The sequence below is a fragment of the Peromyscus maniculatus genome, chromosome 4 (genome assembly GCF_049852395.1).
Source record: "Peromyscus maniculatus bairdii isolate BWxNUB_F1_BW_parent chromosome 4, HU_Pman_BW_mat_3.1, whole genome shotgun sequence".
Taxonomy (NCBI): Eukaryota; Metazoa; Chordata; class Mammalia; order Rodentia; family Cricetidae; genus Peromyscus; species Peromyscus maniculatus.
Window position 1 is genome coordinate 67,732,473 of NC_134855.1, and position 24,961 is coordinate 67,757,433.

Below are 24,961 nucleotides of genomic sequence, written 5' to 3' on the forward strand. Positions count from 1 at the left end.
GTGTGTACACATGCTGAACTCAGAGCCTCATGCATACTAAGCATGTGCCCCACCAATGAGCTTAAAACTATTCCAAGATTCATTTACTTATTTATTATTTGGTTTTTTGAGACAGGAACTCACTCTGTAGATCAGGCTGGTCTCAAACACCTGCCTCTGCCTCCAGAGTGCTGGGGTTAAAGGGGTGTGTCACCACTGCCCAGTGATAATTTTTTAAAAATTGCTCTGGGTAGTTCACCTGGGCAAAAGTTGAAACTCTTCCTAAGTGAGGTGATTATCTGTCACCTTTAACTCTGTGCTTAGGAGGGGAAGGCTTTAAAGGATGGGTACAGGGTTAATGTCAGTGGGGAGATAACTCAGTTGGTAAAATGCTTGCTATGCTATGGGGGGCCTGAGTCTGGTTCCAGAACCCATAGGAAAAGCTGGGCGTGGTAGTGATCACTTGTAATCCCAGTGCTGAGGAGATAGATGGATCCCCAGGGCTACACAGCTGCCTAGCCCACTCAGCAGTCCCAGGCTCAGGAGAGATCCTGTCTCAAAACAAAAGTGAGTGGCTCCTGAAAAAGGCACCCAAGGTTGACCTCTGACCTCTACATGTGTGCAAGTACACACACACACACACACACACACACACACACACACTGATTCACATGTACACCTATGCACACCCCACACACAAAAATGTTAATCTGATATGAGTCTCTACACAAGATCATAAATATCCAGGGCTGGTAACACATACATATCCATAATCCTGTCACTCTGGAGGCCAAGACAGGAAACACCATGAATCTATCTTAGGCTAAAAACACAAAGCTAGTGAAACAATTTTTACAGCTTCATAGTTAACTAACAGCTTTGTGATCATTGGACAAATACAGATAATTTACATTAGTTTAGAAGTTGCTTTTTCCCATTATAAATAGATTCACAAATATAACTACCATTAGAGATTAGATTGGATCTAGAAAAAAACGATAGTTCAAATTTTATCCCATTAGGCTGTATGTGACCAGGCTGGAGATGTAATTCAGTTACAGAGTGCTTGCCCAGTTTGTATGAACACTGTATAAACTGGACATGGCAGTACACACCTGTAACCCTAGCACTCAGGAGGTGGAGACAGAAGAATCAGAACTTCAAGGCCATCCTTGGCTACTTAGTGAGTTTGAAGCCAGCCTAGGGTACACTAACCCCCCATGCCAAAAATCAAAACCAGTGTGAGAAATGTTTTATGAGTGCTATTCTTGCCTATTACACAGAGAACCATTTTTCTCTCCCCTTTTTGTCTTGAGATGACATCATAACTCTAACTCAGAACCACACCAGCGGAGCATTGGGGCTGGGATTAGAACCCTGTTAGCTCTAGCTCCTTCAGTCTTTCCGGGAGGAATGCTCTGTGGTACCTCTCTAGAAGCCCTGGATTCCATAGAGCTAGCAGCAAGATCCCTTCTTGCAAACCTTCTTAGCAGAGTAGGATGATGAAGAGCTGAGCTGGGCATGAAAGGCAAAGGAGGATATTGAACTCCTACCAAGAAGATTGACACCACGGGGGGCGGGGGGGGGGCAGAGATTATGGGGGTAAGAAACAGACAAATCAAAAATCATATTTGGAGGAAAACCTAGATCCGAGAGTTCACATTTTGTGATAGAAAATAAGTCACAGAGCCCACGTGGAGAACACACATGTAGCCCCAGCGTTCACAAGTTGCAAGAGGGCTGAAAAATTACTGATTACATGTCAAGAAAAGACTTAGAAAAGCTGGCTAGTATCTGAAATGGCAAAGTGTGCCCGTGTCCCCAGATTTCTAGGGATCCTGATCTAGCAAGATGCTCTGGAGGTAGGAGCAAATAAGGCTGGAAAATAGAAATATCTGTATCTGTCTCTTTTAAAGACCACAGTCCACGTTAAATGCTGTGAGACCTATTTAGTTAACACCCCATCTCCCCAGCTGAGGTTACCACAGAGCTCCTCGCCCACCACCACCTTTGGGCATTTCTCAAAATTAGCGGTGGCACACGCCTCTGACCCCAGCACTCGGGAGGCAGAGGCAGGCGGATATCTGTGAGTTCAGGGCCAGCCTGGGCTACAGAGTGAGTTCCAGGACAGCCAGGGCTACACACAGAAACTCTGTGTTGGAAGAAAAAAAAAAAGGTAGTATCTTTGAATGGAATATATATTAGGAAATAACACGTGAGACAAGAACGGCTCTCAGAGAACCATTCTTGTCTCCTGTTGACGACTCTCGGACATCTTGCATTTGCCCGTCTATATAATTAACAGAGAATCTGGGTTTCTTTTCAGTTCTCTTTTGACAGTTGTAACTTTAAGGTCCAAAAGTGCAAAGAGGGAACCGGAAGAGTTGTGATGTGGCGGATGGGCGTCATAAACAGCTACACCATAGAGTCCACCTTTGGCGGGTCCACCCTGGGTAAGAGGCGAACCTGGCCAGGGAGAGCCTGGCACAGCATCCGGGAGAAGACAGGCTTGGGAAAGCCAGAGAAATAGCTGGTGTGGAGGATTTCCTTGCTAGCTAGGTACCGCAAGTACGAACGTGGAGTACAGTGCATCGCTGAACCGCATGCCACAGCGTTTCCTCGGGACCTGGAGTCAGGAATTCAGTTTTGACCTCCAGCTGCATTGATTAAGTTCTGTGATCCTGGGTCAGGTGTTTAACTTCTTTGACGCTCTTATTCCCTCTAAGTGACGAGAATAGTACCTGAATTGTGAGCACTGCTTTAGCAGGCAGTACCTGCCACAAAGTAAAACCAAAATGATTTCGAAAGAGCTTGATAATCCATTACAATAGTAAACTTTTTCATTATCAAAGATTCTTCTGGATCAAACTAAAGTTAGGAGAGCTGTCTTGTTCAGAAACATACTACTCTAGAATAAGAAGTGGCATTTAAAATTTACTTTTATTTTTATTCATGCGTATTGTGTATGTCTCTCTGTGTGTACATGTGTTCTCTCTCTCTCTCTCTCTCTCTCTCTCTCTCTCTCTCTCTCTCTCTCTCTGTCTGCCATGTGTGTGCAGTTGCTTGCAAGGGTTGGGAAAGGGTGTTGGATCCCCTGGAGCTGGAGTTGCAGGCAGTTGTGAGTGGTCCAGGGTGGGTGCTGGGAACCAAACTTGGGTCCTGTGGAAGCATTAGTAATACTGAGCCCCTCCAGCCCTATGAGGAGTGATACTCTAAAAATTTAATCACAAATTAGATTTGCATTTTGCACATAAGGTTTAGGAGGCTGGAAAGATGCCTCAGCTGTGAAGAGCACATACTACTCTTGGAGAGGACCTAGGTTCAATTCCCAGAACCCACATGCTCACAATCACCTGTAACTCCAGTTCCAAGGGGCTCTGACACCCTCTTCTGACTTCCGAAGTCACCAAGCACACACATGGTGCAGACATACATGCAGAAAAAAATGTTCATGTTCATTAAATAAATATAAATATGAAAATCTTTAAAATAAAAGACCTAGGGCTCAAGAGGTAAGTCAGTGGTTAAGAATGCTTGCTGCTCTTCCAGAGGACCTGGCTTTGACACTGGCACTTGTGTCTGGCAGTTCACAACTATCTGTAACTCCAGCTCTCGAGGATCCAAGCCTCTGGTCTCCCTGGGCATTTGTACTTATGCACACAGAAACCTGTAACTACACATAATTGTAAAATTTTATTATTATATGTATGTGTGTGAGTCTCTTGCCTGCATGTATGCATGTGTGCCACTTGCATGCAATGCCTGCAGAATCCAGAAGAGGGCATTGGATCCCCTAGAACTGGAGCTATGGATGGTTGTGAGCCACCACGTGGGTTCAGGGACCCTAACCTGGGTCCCCTGCAAGAACAGCAAATGCTCTTAACTGCTGAGCCACCTCTCCATCCCGTTTTTAAAAATCTAACAAAAAATTATGTTTTTTTTTCCAGGCAGTAAAAGAGACACTCATTTTACCGTTGAGGACCTGAAGTCCCTAGGTTATCATGTCTGTGACACGATTCTGGATTTCTGTGATCCTGACCAGACCAAGGTAAAAACGGAGTTTCAGGAAATGTTTCAGCTGCTGCTGCTACTCTGCTGAGTTTCACGTGGGTCCAGAGTCCACCCCGATGATCTTTGTCTCCTCTTAATATTTTTTTTTTTTTACCTAATGTTTTTTACAACCAGAGAAAACAGAACCCCTAGCCTGTGAACTGTCAAGAGATGGTAACATTTCATAATCCACCTAGAAGGAAGAGACCATCCTTTGGCTCCCCTCTCCCTAACAGACAGGTTTGCTCATGGCAGCGCTGGTTCATACTTCTTTTTCTTCTATTTCGGAAACATTGCATACATGGCCTGCTTATTAATCCTTCCCTCTGCACTAGTGGCCGCCCCCTGCAGCCTGCCTGAGTAAGATTAGGCCTCAGGAGTTGCTTTTTTTCTTGTCAGTGGGTTTTCATCTTTTTATGCTTCCTCTCCACGGCAAGTATTCTCCAGCTTGCCTCTGTCTGAAAGCATGAAGATTTCCTTTGGCCCTGTTTTTCTAGTGCCTATTTCTGATTTCCTCACTCAATCTGAGAGGGGTCGTGTCCCACGGTCCCTAACACGTCTCTCACGTCCCTGTCTAAATGTTGCCTTGACAAGCACTACCCTGGGTGCCATGTTTGGTAAAGGATCAAAAGGCCTGTTTAATCAGTGCCTGCCTTCCCCCTGATAGTGCTGGACACGGAGCACACGACCTCCTCATTCACGTGAGCCAAGCACTCTACTGCTGACCTACGTCTTTATCCAAACCATCCCTGCCATAGGCCACAGTCAGAGCAATGCCATTCTGAGTGTTTCCTCCTCGTAACTCAGAACAGTCGATGAACCCGTTGCATAAGTGGGCCATAGCCAGAGAAGTGGCTCAGGCAGTGCCCGCTGATCCTGTGCTCTAAGGTAGTTTTATGTGTATAGCCCAGGCCACGTGTCCGTTACCATGTCTTTAGTAGAAGCAATTGCAGCTTACCCCATCAATAAGTTAAGTGCCTTTCAGCGTACCCTCCAAAGCATCTCCTGACAAGCGTATGAAACTTTTTTCCCTCCACTGCAGTATACTCAGTGTCTACAAGAGCTTAAGGAGCTCTTACAACAGGAAATCCACAAGAAATTCAGTAACTTTGGACAAGATGTGGACTTAGAAGCAAGCTGGAGTGACATTCCTTTGTCTGACATCGAATCCAGGTAACAAATCTCATTTCAAAGAAAATCTGGGCTTGGTAATACATTGCTGGTGCCAGTACTTGGGAGACAGGGGCAGGGGGACTGGGAATTTGAGGAAAGCCTGGGTTACCTTTACATGACACCCTGTCTTCTTATTTATTTGTTTGTTTATCTGTCTCTATCTATCTGTCTGTCTGTCTGTCTCTCCATCCATCCATCTATTTATTTATTTTGAGACAAGGTCTTACTGTATCACCATGGCTGACCTAGATCTCACAGAGATCTGCTTGCCTCTACTTGATTAAAAGCATGTCCATGCATATTAAAATATGTCCATGTCCTAAGACCTTGGCCAGATGTGGTAGCGCATGCCTCTAACCCCAGCAGTCTGGAGAGAGATGTAAGCAGATCTCTGTAGTAAGTTCCAGGAAAGCCAGGGCTAGAGAGAGACCCTACGTCTTAGCTACTTTTTCATTGCTGCAACAAAATACCATGACCAAGATAACTTAGAAAAGAACGTCTTAAATTGGACTTACGGTTTCAGAGGGTCAGAGTCCATGATGGCAGGGCAAAGGTATGGTGGCAGGAACAGCTGAGAGCTCACATCCTGTTTTTGTTTTTGATTTATCTTGTTTTGTTTGAGGCTGGGCCTCACTATGCATCCCTGGCTGACCTGGAACTCACTGTGTAGACCAGGCTGGCCTTGAACTTGCAGAGTTCCACCTGCCTCTGCCTCCCAAGTACAGGGATTAAAGACGTGTGCCACCACACCTGACTTGAGAGCTCATATCTTGAGCTGAAAGTCAGGGGAAGAGACAGACACTGTGAATAGCTGCAGTCTTTTGAAACCTAAAGTCCTCCCCCAGTGACACACCTCCTCCAAAAAGGCCAAATCTCCTAATCCTTTCCAAAGAGTTCCACGTCTGAGCCTGTGAGGGCCGTTCTCATTCAAACCACCACACCCTATCTCAAAAACCAAAACAAAATGGCTCTTGTAATAATACATACTACAGGTGATCATAATTTAGAACAAAATATTAGTAGTGATTGAAGGAAGTGTCAAACTGATTGGATTCTAGGTTGTTTTTCAGTCTTACAGTCTTAATGCTCTGAAAAGAGGCAGACTAGCAAACAGAAGTGAGAAAGGTGGGGCTTTCCAACCCCAGCTTAGCAACTGCTCAGTCCTTTCCAGGTAGTTAGATCCTGTTGTGGTCAAAACAGTTAGAGATCTTGATAGTGAGCCATTGGCCTCGAAGTATTTCTTAAGCTTCTCAGATTCCAGCTTGACCCACTCCTGCATCCTGAAATCAGACAGGTGATCCACAGAGGAATGGTCAGGGACCAGAACAATGGAGAAGACAGGAAGAAAGCAGTTTTCCCATTCCACCACAGGGCTCTTGTAACTCTGAGGTGCTGGGTTCTTTTCATAGAGTTGTCTGTCCAAGGGATCTGTACTCACCTACAGGCCGTAAGAACCCAAACCTGATATCCCGGCCACAGCTACGATTATGCCTGGATTCTGGGTGTATTTTTGTGTTTTAAAGCTCTTAATATTTTATTTAAAAATTTAAAAAAGTATTTTTATTCTATATGTATGAATTTTTTTTTGTCTGCATGTATGCATGTGTATCACATGTGTACCTGGTAACCATAGAGATCAAAAAGGGCGTCAGATTCACCTAGACCTGGATTTAGAGATGTCTGTGGGCGGCCATGTCAGTGCTGGGAACTGAACAGGGGTCCTCCAGAGCAGTCAATGCTCTTAATCTTTGAGCCCTCTCTTTAGGGGAGCACATAAAGCATTTTATTCAATCCAAACACCATTCCCTCCCCTCAAGTTCCTCCCTTATTCCCACTAGCATGTGTCTCTTCCAGCTTCATGCTCTCTCTTTTTCATGGCTGTGCAAGAATAGCACCCTTTACTCCAGCTTTCTGGCCAAGGTGCCTCTGACTGCCTAGTCCTTCTTAGAAGGTTACGGGGCTGGGCTTGGAGTCTTCCATCTTTGCAGGACAGCTGGGAGGGTGTGGCTGCTCCACCCACAATAGGTAGCACTTGGAGTTCTGGGCCCCTCAGCAGCTCTGCTGGCCCAGGCTCACAAATGTTTCTCTAGAGAACTTAAACCGCAGCATCAGACCAGGCAGGGTGCCCTGTCAATCATTTCCCTGTCCGCTCTCCCTCAGTCCATTGCACTAGCCCCTCCCTATCACAGCCTAAAAAACAAAATGTCCCGTGCAGGTCAGCTCACTGGTATACAGAGCCCAGGAGAAGGAATGGCAAAAATAGGCAGACTCTATACATAGCTGACTCAGAACACTGGTGTGTTTAGCCAAGAATTAGAAGAAACAGTTTGCCAACGTCTATACCACAGAGTCAGATGGCACAGGCCTCCCTGGGCTGCTGCCTGTCCATTCTCACAATTGCATATAAAGGCAGGCTAGGAATGGTGAGGTTGCTCTGTGTGTGTGCACACCTGGTTGACATTCTCTGGGACATGCTACATCTAATGCCTTGATATCCCGTTTGCTAAGGTGGTCTCTGATTTCCAAAAGGGACTACACCTATTATCCAGCAGCCTCAAAGGCTCCTTCTTGACTGGAGAAGCCTTTGAGAACAGCGCATTGGAAATTAGATCACAGGAAACAGGGCTTTCTCTCTGCTCTGCAGTGGCAGGACTCCTGGTTGCCTGCCAAGGGGAGGGAGCAGAATAGGCTAGGCAAGTGCTTTGAAATGCTTTTTTTTCCCCTGTGAAGTTTGAGTTTTGTGCCCAAGGTACTTTTCTATTTTAAATCTAATTGTATTTATTATTATTATTATTGGGGGTGGGGAGGAACTGGATTCAGGTCATCAGGCACTCATAACCTACTGAACCATTCCACTGGCCCTGAAGACACTTCATGGAGCCTCTATTATATACAGTGTCATCCTCAATTCCAGTCCACCATATCCCAGGAAGAGGTAACCGTGTGTGATATGATGAAAAAAGTTTAACCGTCGGAGTCCTTGTCCATCCTGGCCCTTGCAAGAAAGGGCAGAGGAGAGTTTGTGGAGGAAGATTACATTAGTCTGTATGTGCATCCAGAACCTGTGAATGGAGAATTGAAGTCATTAAAACAGTGCTCCAGGGCTAGTGATGCAGCTCTGCAGCTGGAGTTATCTCCAGTCCCGTGATGCAGCTCTGCAGCTGGAGTTATCTCCAGTCCCGTGATGCAGCTCTGCAGCTGGAGTTATCTCCAGTCCCGCCCAGGCCCGCAGTCACTCAGATCCAAATAAACACACAGATGCTTATATTATTTAAACTGTTTGGCCTAATGGCTCAGGCTTCTTGCTATCTAGTTCTTACATCTTAAATTAACCCCTTTTTATTCATCTATACCTTGCCATGTGGCTCGTGGCTTACCAGTATCTTACGGCAGCTGGCAGTGTCCCCTGCTTCAGCCCTCCTGTTCCCAGAATTCTCCTCTCTCCTTGTCCCGCCTATACTTCCTGCCTGGCTACTGGCCAATCAGCATTTTATTTATCAATCAATCAGAGCAACACATTCATAGCATCCCCAGCATAGCTCAATGGCAAACAACCTGCTTAGCATCCATAAGCCTCTGGGTTCAGGCTCCAGCATCCCTCAGACAAACAACAACAAAATGGAAGATTATTTATTTTTATTTTATTTTATGCGGATGGATATTTTGCCTTCATGCATATTTGTGCATCACATGCGTGCAGTAACTGTGGGGGTCAAAAGAGGGCATTGGATTCTTTGGAACTGGAGTAGCAAGAAGGTTGTGAGCCACCCTGTGGGCCCTTGGAACTGAACTCAGATCCTCTGAAAGAGCATCCAGTGCTCTTTCCCTGAACCATCTCTCTAGCCTCCTCAATTTTTTTTCTCTTCTTTACTTTGTGTGTGTTTGTTTGTTGTTTGTTCTTTTGAGACAGGGTCTCACAAGGTAGACTTGACTGGACTGGAGCTCACTATGTAACCCAGGCTGGCCTCAAATTCAGAGAAGTCCACAGGCCCCTGCCTCCTGTGGGTTTAAAGACACATTCGTACCACATGCAGCTTGTTTTGCCTTCATTGAGATAGTGTTTCACTATAGCCCCGGTTGGACTGTCACTCAGCAATCCTCCTGCTTCAGCTCCCCAAGTGCTGGCATTACAGTTGCGCCCCACTGCACCTGGCCAAAAGTTCCTGAAGCAATTTTTCTGGTGTCTAGTCTGCTGACTATTCGTCACCTTTAGTTATTCATACATTCAGCACATTTTCCCTGAGCAACCGGTAGAATGAATCCTGGCTTTGGGGAATTAGCATCAGCTCAGAAGAAACGAAGAAGGAAATGCCTCTGTCCTCGGGGACATCACAGTCTCTAGGACTGCACACTGTATATCCCACAGCCTCTCTCCCCTCTGCCAAGGCACCTCTGCCCGTCTGGTCTGCGTTTGCTTTGCACACTGACTGTGTACTCCTTGGTGCAGAGGCTCTGCGTCCTCCAGTAACAGTTCCTTCCGTGTCGTCATCTTCTTCTTCTTCTTCTTCCTTCCCAGCACAAGTGGCTCGGACAGCTCCCTCTCCGATGGTCTTCCTGCCCACCTGCTGAACATAGCCAATGAGGTGAGAGGACGCCGGTTCTGGTACACTCCCAAAACATAAAAACCACGGAACCAAAAGCCCTGTGACACTAGATAGCTGAGCAAATGTTCCAGCCCTCCCAGAACCTGCACGAACTATAGCACCAGCCCCAGGGAGGCAGCTCAGGAAGAAAGTGCTTGCCTCGTACGAGTGAATTCCTGGTTTCAGTCACCAGTTAGTCGAAAAGAAAATTGCAATAGTGTCCTGGCTGGTCACCTACCCCAAGTATGTCGCCATGTCCTTTGTCTGCTTCTTGCTTAACTGCTGGAGCTTCTTTACGGTGACACCAGGCCGAACATTTTAGCCGCAGTGGTCAGAGTCATCTGGACCTGACCTTGTCAGCATAAGGCACCTGTTTTGTGTTGTCAATCACGTGGCTGTCGATCCAGGTGCCCCTTTGGTCGCAATCTCTCTTCGTGGGAGTCGGGCATGCTAAATAGGGAACAGCTTCTGGAAAGAAGGCGGTTGAACTGCTGGCTCGTTCTCCACACCAATAAATAAGGACCACGTGCCAGGCCACTGTGTCCCGCCTGTTAAGCGGGCTGCCGTGTGAGGATGAGTGTGGCTCTGCAGCCCCCTCTGACCAGTTCCTCTGTCGTTTCTGGAACAGTTGAATCAGAAGATGCTGCTAAAGAAGACAAAGAAGAAGAGACTTCAGACCAGGAAACAGCGGAACGAGCAGTACCAGAAGAACTACCTGATGCGGGAGCTGAAGTTGGCAGAGGACACCCCAGTAAGCCATCTCCCTGGCCTCCTCCTGCTCTCTGTCCCTCATGTTCCACAGACAAAGCAGAGACAGAGCTAGAGTTCATTCCCAGCTAGAAGGGGTGGTGGGAAGAGCGGGTGCTTTCTGCTTTGAGGTCAGAGTCCTTCCTCAGATCCTCTGCATGTGTCTGAGCAGATCTCAGCCTCAGCCCACTGGTCCCCTCCTCCACTCGCTCAGGCACAGCAGGTACAGGCTATGACTAAAACCGAATTCCCACAGGGAAGAGGCAGAGTCAGAGTGTGTTAGCCGGAGTTCAGCCAGCCTGGCTGGGTGGTTGAGGTGAGGGTCAGGAGGGGATACCCTGCACCTTGTGCATGCCACCCTGCCCCGACGCTGCTTCCTAAATCGAGGCATCCTTTCAAGAGTGTTTCCCCGGTAGGTGAATCGGGTAGATGAGAATGCATCAACTGAACGACCTCTCACTCAATCCTTGTAGGGAAGGGCAAGATTTGCTTCTACTCTGCAAAAGCAGCCTACCCTTTTGAAAACCCCGGAGAAATCTAGTTCTTCAGTAATGAGAAATGAAAAGCCAAGGCTCAATGAGGTAGTCTTTTTGCTTGACTCTCTGTCACACAGATTCTCTGATTTCTCCAATTAGCACGTCAGTTCCACTAGGTGAAGGATGCAGTAGCTAGCCATTGTGTTACTGGGGAATGAAGAGGATGCTAACATTACTTTTGATTAAAAATTGAAATCTTTTATTAAATATTGATGATTTGTGGTTTTATATCAAGAACTTAAGAGGAGGCTGCATTACTTATCCATACAGGCATTCATACACACATCCACACATCAAAAGATTTTATCTTGTGCCTATTATATGGCAGGCCCTTTACTGGATACTGAGAATACATCAGTAAGCAAGATACTGTCCTTTTCCCAGAGACCTTAGAAGTGGGTGGGACTTTCAACAAGTTAGCAGGGATTGTGCTGTAGGGAAAGACACATGGAGAAGAGGCACTTTAGAATCTTATAGCTGAATTCCTGGATTCTCACTGGATACACTGACACACACCTGTAATAATCCCAGCACTTGAGAAGTAGAAGTTGGGGAACCAATGAGTTCTCCATGAGACCTAGTACCAAAATGGGGCGGGGGGAGTAGATTTCAGAGAATAAGAATAGAGCTCAGTGGTAGGAAACTTTCCTAGTATGTGCAAGGGTCTGAGTTCAATTCTCAGCATTGCTTTAAAAACTGTTTTTGGAGCCAGGTGGTGGTGGTGCACGCCTTTAATCCCAGCACTAGGAAGGCAGAGCCAGGCAGATCTCTGTGAGTTCGAGGCCAGCCTGGTCTACAGAGCAAGATCTAGGACAGGCACCAAAACTACACAGAGAAACCCTGTCTTGAAAAAAAAAATTGTTCTGTGAACCTGTTGTAGTGATTTAAGCCTGTATACCCGCTCCTGAAGAGACTAAGACAGAAGGATCACAAGTTCAAGGCAAGTCTGAGTAACTTAGAAAGACCCTTCTCAAACTATGGAGAAAAAGGTCCTGGAAAGATGGCTCAGCAGTTCTGAGTGCTTGACACTCTTACAGAGGATGAGGACTCAGTTCCTAGCACCCACATCAGGCAGCTCACAACCATCTATAGCTCCAGAGGACCTAATACCCTCTTCTGGTCTCCTCAGGCACCGGTACATACACGGCATACACTGTGGGGCGTTTACCCACCAGCCCCACAGCTCCCCAAAGTTTTCTTGAGTGCGAGCAGCAGGAAATATTAGATAGAAGGATTTATTGCAGATAATCTTGCGGAGATAAACAGATAGAAAATACAGGATAGCCTCGAGAGGGTCTGGAACCTATTCCAACGGGCCCGACTGTCTCTGCCTCAGGGTATTTATAGAGACACCAAGGGGTGGAGGAAGAGACACTACCCCACCCCAGCACAGCCAAGTGCAGACCATCTCAGACACCTGCACTCAGGCCCGTGGTCCTGATCATCCTCTATGTGGACCTGCTGGGTAAAGCCATGAGCAACCCGAAAACAGGCTTCCACAATACACTTATACAGATATGTATTAAAACTGAGCCAATAATCATATATACCCCAAAATAAAGCTGTTTTTGAAGTTGGGCAATGGTGGTGCACAACTTTAATCCCAGCACTCTGGAGGCAGAAGCAGGCAGATTACTTGAGATCGAGGCCAGCTTTTTTCATAGTGTGAGTTCTAGGACAGCCCAAACTACACAGAGAAACCCTGTCTAGAAAAACAAAACAAACAAACCGCTTTTAAAAAACATTGAGAAAAAGGCTAAAATTATTATATATCCTCAGTTGTAGGATGCTTGTCTGGCATGCTCAAAGTCTTAAGTTCAATTCCTAGTTTCTCTCTCTCTCTCTCTCTCTCTGTCTCTCTCTCTCACACACACACACACAGGAGGTTTTGATACAATAGTGGCTGGTTCTTAGTAGAACTGACAGAAAGAGCCTTCCTTGAATGGAGTGCTACCCTGTGATTAACAATAATAGAGTAAGTACAGGAAGATCCAACTGGACTACCCCAGGAACCCCCCCCTCCAGAATACAACCATCAAATCAACATCAAGGACTATTTAGTGTCTAATGTAACTGTCAGAAGCACAAGCTTTGAAGTCTGTTCAAATTCCAGCTCCACTCCAGCCCCTAAACCTGAAACTTTGTGAGAGCCATGACTCCATAATTGGAAAATTCTATACTGTGAAACTGGTTTCATACAGAAGATATGAACAAATGCTACACAGAGGTCTATGAGAAGCCTCAGGGGACAGAGGTGTTTGTACCTCAAACTGACAACCTAAATTTGATTTCCAGAGTTCACAGTAGAAGACAACAGACAACTCCCAAGGATTGTCTGTGACCTCCACATGTGTCATGGACACACTTGCCCACTCACACACACACACACACACATACACACGCAAATTAATAATAGACAGTTAAACATTTTAATGATACAAAATTATCTCCAGGAAAGGGCTGGGAGATGGTTCAGTGGGCAAAGTGCTGTGTGCAAATGTGAGGACCTTAGCATGGATCCGCAGCCCCCACATAAAGCCAGACATGGTAGTACACTGTGATCTAGTGGAAGAGGCAGACAGGAAGATCCCAGGGTCTTGTTGGCCAGCCAGCCACGTGCTAACATACACACACACACACACACACCACACACATAACACATATACAAAAATGCCTTCAGGCTGTATGTGTAAGTGCACATACAAAACATGAATAAATTTCATGATTACACTGGGATACCATCTCTTAGATATCTCATTATGTAAGTGCACATATTCCAAAATCATAAAGAAAAAAAAAAACCATGAAATCCAAAGCACTTGTGTGCCCAACCATTTCTGAGAACTCTAAACTGTGTGAGTTACTCAATCAGCTAGGAACTTCATTTCTGATCTGCACACTGAGGTGCAGAAACCTGAAGCCTATGGTGGCTTTAGCTCTAGATGGGAGACTCAAAAGCACATGGCATGTAGTGGACACAGAATAAACATTAGTTCTCTTCGGAGTTGTTACTCAATTGTGCTTTGCCTTCGTTTTGTGTTGCATTATCCTCATGGGCTAACATGCATGAACAAAAATCCCAAGACTAACATGTACTCACTATACCCACAGTGTTCACAAGGAAAACTTAGCAAGGATGTATTCATTTATTTTAGACACAGTTAAGTGGAAGAAACAAAGGCACCTCCCTGGAACCACCACTGACCAGCCTGGTTCTACCTAAGAATAAGGAAACAGTTCAGGTACTCCACCTCATTTGTACATACACATGCCAGGGGTTATTTGTAGTTAATTTTTTTGTCTGTCTGTATGTGTGTGTTGTCTTGTTTTGTATGAGACAGGTTCTCAACATATAGCCCCTGCTAGCCTAAATCTTGTTATACAGGCCTGGCTGGTCTCATAGACTTGTGACCATCTTGCTGCCTCTGCCTCCCAAGTGCTAAAATTATAGGTGTGCATCCACTTAATTAATCTTCATATATATTGTGTGATTTGGATGAGTGGTGCTGTTGTCCACTCAGACCTGTTCTTCCCAGATGAACATCTAAGGAAGTTTGTACCCTCAGGCTCCTGCTACCTGGCCACTCTGGAGCATGGCTCCCAAGATAGGACAGGGCTAGCGACGGCCCGCCCAGAGCTAAAATCTGGGTATCAAGAATTTAATTTCAAGCCGGGCTATGGTGACACATGCCTTAAATTGCAGCACTCAGGAGGCAGAGCCAGGCAGATTACTGTGAGTTCCAGGCTAGCCTGGTCTACAGAGCGAGATCTAGGACAGGCACCAAAACTACACTGAGAAATCCTGTCTTGCCAAAACAAACAAACAAAAAATATTTTTTGAAACGGGTGTAGTGACTAAGGCCTGTAATACCAGCTCCTGAAGACACCAAGACAGAAGGATCACAAGTTCAAGGCAAGTCTGAGTAACTTAGAAAGACCCTTCTCAAACTATGGAGAAAAGGGTCCTGGAAAGATGAATCAGCAGTTCTGATTGCTTGATACTCTTGCAGAGGATTAAGACTCAGTTCCTAGCACCCACATCAGGCAGCTCACAACCATCTATAGCTCCAGAGGACCTAATGCCCTCTTCTGGTCCCCTCAGGCACTGGTACATATATGGCATATATTTATACAGATATATATTACAACTGAGCTAATAATCGTGTGTGTGTGTGTGTGTGTGTATACATACACATATATATATACATATATATACATATATATATATGTATATATATATTCCAAAATAAAGCTGTTTTTTAAGTTGGGCAGTGGTGGTACACACCTTTAATCCCAGCACTGGGGAGGCAGAAGCAGGCAGATTTCTTGAGTTCGAGGCTAGCGTTTTTCATAATGCGAGTTCTAGGACAGCCCAGACTACACAGAGAAACCCTGTCTAGAAAACTAAACAAAAAATAGCTTTAAAAAAAAAGAGAAAAAGGCTAGGATTGTTATATATCCTCAGTTGTAGGATGCTTGTCTGGCATGCTCAAAGTCTTAAGTTCAATTCCTGGTCTCTCTGTGTCTCTGTCTCTCTCTCTCTGTCTCTGTCTCTCTCTCTCTCTCTCTCTCTCTCTCTCTCTCTCTCTCTCTCTCTCTCTCTCACACACACACACACACAGAGGGGGGGGTTCATATAATTGTGGCTGGTTCTTAGTAGAACTGACAGAAAATGAGCCTTCCTTGAATGGAGTGCTACCCTGTGATTAACAATAATACAGTAAGTACAGTGAGACCCAACTGGACTACCCCAGGAACCGCCCCCTCCAGAATACAACCATCAAATCAACATCAAGGACTATTTAGTGTCTAATGTAACTGTCAGAAGCACAAGCTTTGAAGTCTGTTCAAATTCTAGCTCCACTCCAGCCCCTAAACCTGGAACTTTGTGAGAGCCATGACTCCATAATTGGAAAATTCTATACTGTGGAACTGGTTTCATACAAAAGATATGAACAAACGCTACACAGAGGTCAATGAGAAGCCTCAGGGGACAGAGGTGTTTGTACCTCAAACTGACAACCTAAATTTGATTTCCAGAGTTCACAGTAGAACACAACAGACAACTCCCAAGGGTTGTCTGTGACCTCCACATGAGTCATGGACACACTTGCCCACTCACACACACACACACACATACACACGCAAATTAATAATAGACAGTTAAACATTTTAATGATACAAAATTATATCCAGGCAGGGGCTGGGAGATGGTTCAGTGGGCAAAGTGCTGTGTGCAAATGTGAGGACCTTAGCATGGATCCGCAGCCCCCACATAAAGCCAGACATGGTAGTACACTGTGATCTAGTGGAAGAGGCAGACAGGAAGATCCCAGGGTCTTGTTGGCCTACCAGCCAGGTGCTAACATACACACACACCACACACATAACACATATACAAAAATGCCTTCAGGCTGTATGTGTAAGTGCACATACAAAACATGAATAAATTTCATGCTTACACTGGGATACCATCTCTTAGATGTCTCGTTAGGTAAGTGCACATATTCCAAAATCAGAAAGAAAAAAAAAATTTTGAAATCCAAAGCACTTGTGTTCTCAACCATTTCTGAGAACTCTAAACTGTATGAGTTACTCAATCGGCCAGGAACTCCGTCTCTGATCTGCACACTGAGATGTAGAAACCTGAAGCCTATGGTGGCTTTAGCTCTAGATGGGAGACTCAAAAGCACCTGGCATGTAGTGGACACAGAATAAACATTAGTTCTCTTGGGAGTTGTTACTCACTTGTGCTTTGCCTTCGTTTTGTGTTGCATTATCCTCATGAGCTAACATGCATGAACAAAAATCCCAAGACTAACATGTACTCACTATACCCACAGTGTTCACAAGGAAAACTTAGCGAGGATGTATTCATTTATTTTAGACACAGTTAAGTGGAAGAAACAAAGGCACCTCCCTGGAACCACCACAGACCAGCCTGGTTCTACCTAAGAATAAGGAAACAGTTCAGGTACTCCACCTCATTTGTACATACACATGCCAGCGGTTAATTTTAGTTATTTTTTTGTTTGTGTGTATGTGTGTGTTGTCTTGTTTTGTATGAGACAGGTTCTCAATATATAGCCCCTGCTAGCCTAGATCTTGTTATACAGGCCTGGCTGGTCTCATAGTCTTGTGACCATCTTGCTGCCTCTGCCTCCCAAGTGCTAAAATTATAGGTGTGCATCCACTTAATTAATCTTCATATATATTGTGTGATTTGGATGAGTGGTGCTGTTGTCCACTCAGACCTGTTCTTCCCAGATGAACATCTAAGGAAGTTTGTACCCTCAGGCTCCTGCTACCTGGCCACTCTGGAGCATGGCTCCCAAGATAGGACAGGGCTAGCGACGGCCCGCCCAGAGCTAAAATCTGGGTATCAAGAATTTAATTTCAAGCCGGGCTATGGTGACACACGTCTTAAATTGCAGCACTCAGGAGGCAGAGCCAGGCAGATTACTGTGAGTTCCAGGCTAGCCTGGGCTACAAAGTGAGATCTAGGACAGGCACCAAAACTACACTGAGAAATCCTGTCTTGCCAAAACAAACAAACAAAAAATATTTTTTGAAACTGGTGTATTGACTGAGGCCTGTAATACCAGCTCCTGAAGAGACCAAAACAGAAGGATCACAAGTTCAAGGCAAGTCTGAGTAACTTAGAAAGACCCTTCTCAAACTATGGAGAAAAGGGTCCTGGAAAGATGGGTCAGCAGTTCTGAGTGCTTGACACTCTTGCAGAGGATGAAGACTCAGTTCCTAGCACCCACATCAGGCAGCTCACAACCATCTATAGCTCCAGAGGACCTAATGCCCTCTTCTGGTCCCCTCAGGCACCGGTACATATATGGCATATATTTATACAGATATATATTAAAACTGAGCTAATAATCATATGTGTGTGTATACATATATATATTCATATATACATACACACACACACATACACACACACACACACACACATATATATATATATATTCCAAAGTAAAGCTGTTTTTTAAATTGAGCAGTGGTGGTGCACACCTTTAATCCCAGCACTTGGGAGGCAGAAGAAGGCAGATTTCTTGAGTTCGAGGCTAGCGTTTTTCATAGTGCGAGTTCTAGGACAGCCCGGACTACACAGAGAAACCCTGTCTAGAAAAACTAAACAAAAAATAGCTTTTTTTAAAAAATGAGAAAAAGACTAGGATTGTTATATATCCTCAGTTGTAGGATGCTTGTCTGGCATGCTCAAAGTCTTAAGTTCAATTCCTGGTCTCTCTCTGTCTCTGTCTCTGTCTCTGTCTCTGTCTCTGTCTCTCTCTCTCTCTCTCTCTCTCTCTCTCACACACACACACACACACACACACACACACACACACACACACACAGAGGTTTTGATACAATAGTGGCTGGTTCTTAGTAGAACTAACAGAAAATGAACCTTCCTTGAATGGAGTGCTACCCTGTGATTAACAGTAATAGAGTACGTACAGTGAGCCAGGCGGTGGTGGCAGACGCCTTTAATCCCAGCACTCGGGAGGCAGAGCCAGGCGGATCTCTGTGAGTTCGAGGCCAGCCTGGGCTACCAAGTGAGTCCCAGGAAAGGCGCAAAGCTACACAGAGAAACCCTGTCTCAAAAAACCAAAAAAAAAAAGAAAGAAAAAAAAAAAAGAGTAAGTACAGTGAAACCCAACTGGACTACCCCAGGAAATCCCCCCCTCCAGAATACAACCATCAAATCAACATCAAGGACTATTTAGTGTCTAATGTAACTGTCAGAAGCACAAGCTTTGAAGTCTGTTCAAATTCCAGCTCCACTCCAGCCCCTAAACCTGGAACTTTGTGAGAGACATGACTCCATAATTGGATAATTCTATACTGTGAAACTGGTTTCATACAAAAGATATGAACAAACGCTACACAGAGGTCTATGAGAAGCCTCAGGGGACAGAGGTGTTTGTACCTCAAACTGACAACCTAAATTTGATTTCCAGAGTTCACAGTAGAAGACAACAGACAACTCCCAAGGATTGTCTGTGACCTCCACATGTGTCATGGACAAACTTGCCCACTCACAAAAACACATACACACGCACATTAATAATAGACAATTAAACATTTTAACAATACAAAATTATCTCCAGGCAGGGGCTGGGAGATGGTTCAGTGGGCAAAGTGCTGTGTGCAAATGTGAGGACCTTAGCATGGATCCGCAGCCCCCACATAAAGGTAGACATGGTAGTACACTGTGATCTAGTGGAAGAGGCAGACAGGAATCCCAGGGTCTTGTTGGCCAGCCAGCCACATGCTAACATACACACACACCACACACATAACACATTTACAAAAATACCTTCAGGCTGTATGTGTAAGTGCACATACAAAACATGAATAAATTTCATGATTACACTGGGATACCATGTCTAAGATATCTCATTATGTATGTGCACATATTCCAAAATCAGAAAGAAAAAAAACCCCTGAAATCCAAAGCACTTGTGTTCCCAACCATTTCTGAGAATGCATTCTGTGTGAGTTACTCAATCGGCCAGGAACTCCGTCTCTGATCTGCACACTGAGATGTAGAAACCTGAAGCCTATGGTGGCTTTAGTTCTAGATGGGAGACTCAAAAGCACCTGGCATGTACTGGACATGGAATGAACATTAGTTCTCTTCGGAGTTGTTACGTGTATTTTGCCTTCCTTATGTGTTGCGTTATCCTCATGGGCTAACATGCATGAACAAAAATCCCAAGACTAACATGTACTCACTATACCCACAGTGTTCACAAGGAAAACTTAGTGAGGATGTATTCATTTGTTTTAGACACAGTTAAGTGGAAGAAACAAAGGCATCTCCCTGGAACCACCACTGACCAGCCTGGTTCTACCTAAGAATAAGGAAACAGTTCAGGTACTCCACCTCATTTGTACATACACATGCCAGGGGTTATTTTTAGTTATTTTTTTGTTTGTGTGTATGTGTGTGTTGTCTTGTTTTGTTTGAGACAGGTTCTCAATATATAGCCCCTGCTAGCCTAGATCTTGTTATACAGGCCTGGCTGGTCTCATAGTCTTGTGACCATCTTGCTGCCTCTGCCTCCCAAGTGCTAAAATTATAGGTGTGCATCCACTTAATTAATCTTCACATATATTGTGTGATTTGGATGAGTGGTGCTGTTGTCCACTCAGACCTGTTCTGCCCAGATGAACATCTAAGGAAGTTTGTACCCTCAGGCTCCTGCTACCTGGCCACTCTGGAGCATGGCTCCCAAGATAGGACAGGGCTAGCGACGGCCCGCCCAGAGCTAAAATCTGGGTATCAAGAATTTAATTTCAAGCCGGGCTATGGTGACACATGCCTTAAATTGCAGCACTCAGGAGGCAGAGCCAGGCAGATTACTGTGAGTTCGAGGCTAGCCTGGTCTACAGAGCGAGATCTAGGACAGGCACCAAAACTACACTGAGAAATCCTGTCTTGCCAAAACAAACAAACAAAAAATATTTTTTGAAAAGGGTGTAGTGACTGAGGCCTGTAATACCAGCTCCTGAAGAGACCAAGACAGAAGGATCACAAGTTCAAGGCAAGTCTGAGTAACTTAGAAAGACCCTTCTCAAACTATGGAGAAAAGGGTCCTGGAAAGATGGATCAACAGTTCTGATAGCTTGATACTCTTGCAGAGGATTAAGACTCAGTTCCTAGCACCCACATCAGGCAGCTCACAACCATCTATAGCTCCAGAGGACCTAATGCCCTCTTCTGGTCCCCTCAGGCACCGGTACATATATGGCATATATTTATACAGATATATATTACAACTGAGCTAATAATCATATGTATATACATATATATATTCATATATACATACACACACACACACACACATATATATATATATATATATATCCCGAGTAAAGCTGTTTTTTAAGTTGAGCAGTGGTGGTGCACACCTTTAATCCCAGCACTTGGGAGGCAGAAGCAGGCAGATTTCTTGAGTTCGAGGCTAGTGTTTTCCATAGTGTGAGTTCTAGGATAGCCCGGAATACACAGAGAAACCCGGTCTAGAAAAACTAAACAAACAAATAGCTTTAAAAAAAATGAAAAAAGGTTAGGATTGTTATATATTCAGTTGTAGGATGCCTGTCTGGCATGCTCAAAGTCTTAAGTTCAATTCCTAGTCTCTGTCTCTTTGTCTTTCTCTGTCTCTCTCTGTCTCTCTGTCTCTGTCTCTCTGTCTCTGTCTCTCTGTCTCTCTTTCTCTCTCTCTCTCTCTCTCTCTCCCCCTCTCTCTCTCTCCCACACACACATACACACACACACACACAGAGGTTTTGATACAATAGTGGCTGGTTCTTAGTAGAACTGAGAGAAAATGAGCCTTCCTTGAATGGAGTGCTACCCTGTGATTAACAATAATACAGTAAGTACAGTGAGACCCAACTGGACTACCCAGGGACCGCCCCCTCCAGAATACAACCATCAAATCAACATCAAGGACTAATTAGTGTCTAATGTAACTGTCAGAAGCACAAGCTTTGAAGTCTGTTCAAATTCCAGCTCCACTCCAGCCCCTACACCTGGAACTTTGTGAGAGCCATGACTCCATAATTGGAAAATTCTATACTGTGAAACTGGTTTCATACAAAAGATATGAACAAACGCTACACAGAGGTCTATGAGAAGCCTCAGGGGATAGAGGTGTTTGTACCTCAAACTGACAACCTAAATTTGATTTCCAGAGTTCACAGTAGAAGACAACAGACAACTCCCAAGGATTGTCTGTGACCTCCACACGTGTCATGGACACACTACCCACACACACACACACACACACACACACACACACACACGCACACACACACACACACACACACACACACACGCACACACGCACATTAATAATAGACAATTAAACAATTTAATGATACAAAATTATCTCCAGGCAAGGGCTGGGAGATGGTTCAGTGGACAAAGTGCTGTGTGCAAATGTGAGGACCTTAGCATGGATCCGCAGCCCCCACATAAAGCCAGACATGGTAGTACACTGTGATCTAGTGGAAGAGGCAGACAGGAAGATCCCAGGGTCTTGTTGGCCAACCAGCCACATGCTAACATACACACACACCACACACATAACACATATACAAAAATACCTTCAGGCTGTATGTGTAAGTGCACATACAAAACATGAATAAAATTTCATGCTTACACTGGGATACCATCTCTTAGATGTCTCGTTAGGTAAGTGCACATATTCCAAAATCAGAAAGAAAAAAAAACCCTGAAATCCAAAGCACTTGTGTTCTCAACCATTTCTGAGAACTCTAAACTGTGTGAGTTACTCAATCAGCTGGGAACTCCATTTCTGATCTGCACACTGAGGTGCAGAAACCTGAAGCCTATGGTGGCTTTAGCTCTAGATGGGAGACTCAAAAGCACCTGGCATGTAGTGGACACGGAATAAACATTAGTTCTCTTCGGAGTTGTTACTCACATGTGCTTTGCCTTCCTTTTGTGTTGCGTTATCCTCATGGGCTAACATGCATGAACAAAAATCCCAAGACTAACATGTACTCACTATACCCACAGTGTTCACAAGGAAAACTTAGTGAGGATGTATTCATTTGTTTTAGACACAGTTAAGTGGAAGAGACAAAGGCACCTCCCTGGAACCACCACTGACCAACCTGGTTCTACCTAAGAATATGGAAACAGTTCAGGTACTGCACCTCATTTGTACATACACATGCCAGCGGTTAATTTTAGTTAATTTTCTTGTTTGTGTGTGTATGTGTATCCTTTGTCTTGTTTTGTATGAGACAGGTTCTCAATATATAGCCCCCGCTAGCCTAGATCTTGTTATACAGGCCTGGCTGGTCTCATAGTCTTGTGACCATCTTGCTGCCTCTGCCTCCCAAGTGCTAAAATTATAGGTGTGCATCCACTTAATTAATCTTCACATATATTGTGTGATTTGGATGAGTGGTGCTGTTGTCCACTCAGACCTGTTCTGCCCAGATGAACATCTAAGGAAGTTTGTTCCCTCAGGCTCCTGCTACCTGGCCACTCTGGAGCATGGCTCCCAAGATAGGACAGGGCTAGCGACAGCCCGCCCAGAGCTAAAATCTGGGTATCAAGAATTTAATTTCAAGCTTGGCAGTAGGTTGCACATACCTTTAATCTCAGCACTCGGGAGGCAGAGCCAGGCAGATCTCTGTGAGTTTGAGGCTAGCCTGGGCTACAAAGTGAGATCTAGGACAGGCACCAAAACTACACTGAGAAACCCTGTCTTGAAAAAAAAAAAGTTTTTTGAACCTGTTGTAGTGACTTAGGCCTGTAATACCAGCTCCTGAAGAGACCAAGACTGAAGAATCACAAGTTCAAGGCAAGTCTGAGTAACTTAGAAAGACCCTTCTCAAACTATGGAGAAAAGTGTCCTGGAAAGATGGATCAGCAATTCTGAGTGCTTGACACTCTTGCAGAGGATGAGGACTCAGTTCCTAGCACCCACATCAGGCAGCTCACAACCATCTATAGCTCCAGAGGACCTAATGCCCTCTTCTGGTCTCCTCAGGCACATGTAGATACACGGCATACACTTACACAGATATATATTACAACTGAGCCAATAATTAGATATATCCCAAAATAAAGCTGTTTTTGAAGTTGGGCAGTGGTAGTGCACACCTTTAATCCCAGCACTCGGGAGGCAGAAGCAAGCAGATTTCTTGAGTTTGAGGCCAGCTTTTTCCATAGTGTGAGTTCTAGGACAGCCCCAATTACACAGAGAAACCTGGTCTAGAAAAACTAAACAAAGAGCTTTTTTTTTTTAAAAAAAAAAAAAAAACACTTAGAAATGTACTGGAGAGATGGCTCAGAAGTTAAGAGCACCAACTGCTCTTCCAGAATTCCTGAGTTCATTTCCCAGCACCCACATGGTGGCTCACAACCATCTGTAATCAGATCTGGCACCATCTTCTGTATACATAATAAATAAATAAATGATTAAAAAAACATTGAGAAAAAGGCTAGGATTGTTATATATCCTCAGTTGTAGGATGCTTGTCTAGCATACTCAAAGTCTTAAGTTCAATTCCTGGTCTCTCTCTGTCTCTCTGTCTCTGTCTTTCTTTGTCTCTCTCTGTCTCTCTCTCTCTCTCTCTCACACACACACACACAGAGGTTTTGATACAATAGTGGCTGGTTCTTAGTAGAACTGAGAGAAAATGAACCTTCCTTGAATGGAGTGCTACCCTGTGATTAACAATAATACAGTAAGTACAGTGAGACCCAACTGGACTACCCAGGGACCACCCCCTCCAGAATACAACCATCAAATCAACATCAAGGACTATTTAGTGTCTAATGTAACTGTCAGAAGCACAAGCTTTGAAGTCTGTTCAAATTCCAGCTCCACTCCAGCCCCTAAACCTGGAACTTTGTGAGAGCCATGACTCCATAATTAGAAAATTCTATACTGTGAAACTGGTTTCATACAGAAGATATGAACAAACGCTACACAGAAGTCAATGAGAAGCCTCAGGGATAGATGTGTTTGTACCTCAAACTGGCAACCTAACTTTGATTTCCAGAGTTCACAGTAGAAGACAACAGACAACTCCCAAGGATTGTCTGTGTCCTCCACATGTGTCATGGACACACTTGCACACACACACACACACACACACACACACACACACACACACACACACAGTAATAATAGACAATTAAACATTTAATGATACAAAATTATCTCCAGGCAAGGGCTGGGAGATGGTTCAGTGGGTAAAGTGCTGTGTGCAAATGTGAGGACCTTAGCATGGATCCGCAGCCCCCACATAAAGCCAGACATGGTAGTACACTGTGATCTCAGTGGAAGAGGCAGACAGGAAGATCCCAGGGTCTTG

At 44.7% G+C, this 24,961-nt stretch overlaps 2 protein-coding genes across 51 annotated transcripts in view; both read left to right on the top strand.

The window, feature by feature from the left end:
• Window positions 1-24,961, top strand: part of Agbl2 (AGBL carboxypeptidase 2) — a 56,227-nt gene that overhangs the window by 24,967 nt on the left and 6,299 nt on the right. For 8 of the 50 annotated variants that reach the window (XM_076569864.1, XM_076569862.1, XM_076569881.1 and 5 more), the window contains 10 exons: window positions 2,306-2,432; window positions 3,927-4,027; window positions 5,072-5,202; window positions 9,719-9,785; window positions 10,414-10,536; window positions 11,006-11,113; window positions 14,224-14,310; window positions 16,956-17,042; window positions 19,881-19,967; window positions 22,688-22,774. In XM_076569864.1, coding sequence (XP_076425979.1) covers window positions 2,306-2,432; window positions 3,927-4,027; window positions 5,072-5,202; window positions 9,719-9,785; window positions 10,414-10,536; window positions 11,006-11,113; window positions 14,224-14,310; window positions 16,956-17,042; window positions 19,881-19,967; window positions 22,688-22,774 — 1,005 coding nt within the window. Of the gene's footprint in view, window positions 1-2,305; window positions 2,433-3,926; window positions 4,028-5,071; window positions 5,203-9,718; window positions 9,786-10,413; window positions 10,537-11,005; window positions 11,114-11,167; window positions 11,276-14,223; window positions 14,311-16,955; window positions 17,043-19,880; window positions 19,968-22,687; window positions 22,775-24,961 lie in introns of those variants that run through there. The other 42 variants (XM_076569868.1, XM_076569884.1, XM_076569876.1 and 39 more) reach the window with 9 other exon arrangements.
• Mtch2 (mitochondrial carrier 2) overlaps window positions 21,110-24,961 on the top strand; it is a 76,250-nt gene continuing 72,398 nt past the window's right edge. Inside the window, exon 1 of the mRNA XM_076569916.1 lies at window positions 21,110-21,113. The gene's annotated coding sequence lies outside the window, so the exon portion shown is untranslated. The remainder of the gene's footprint in view (window positions 21,114-24,961) is intronic.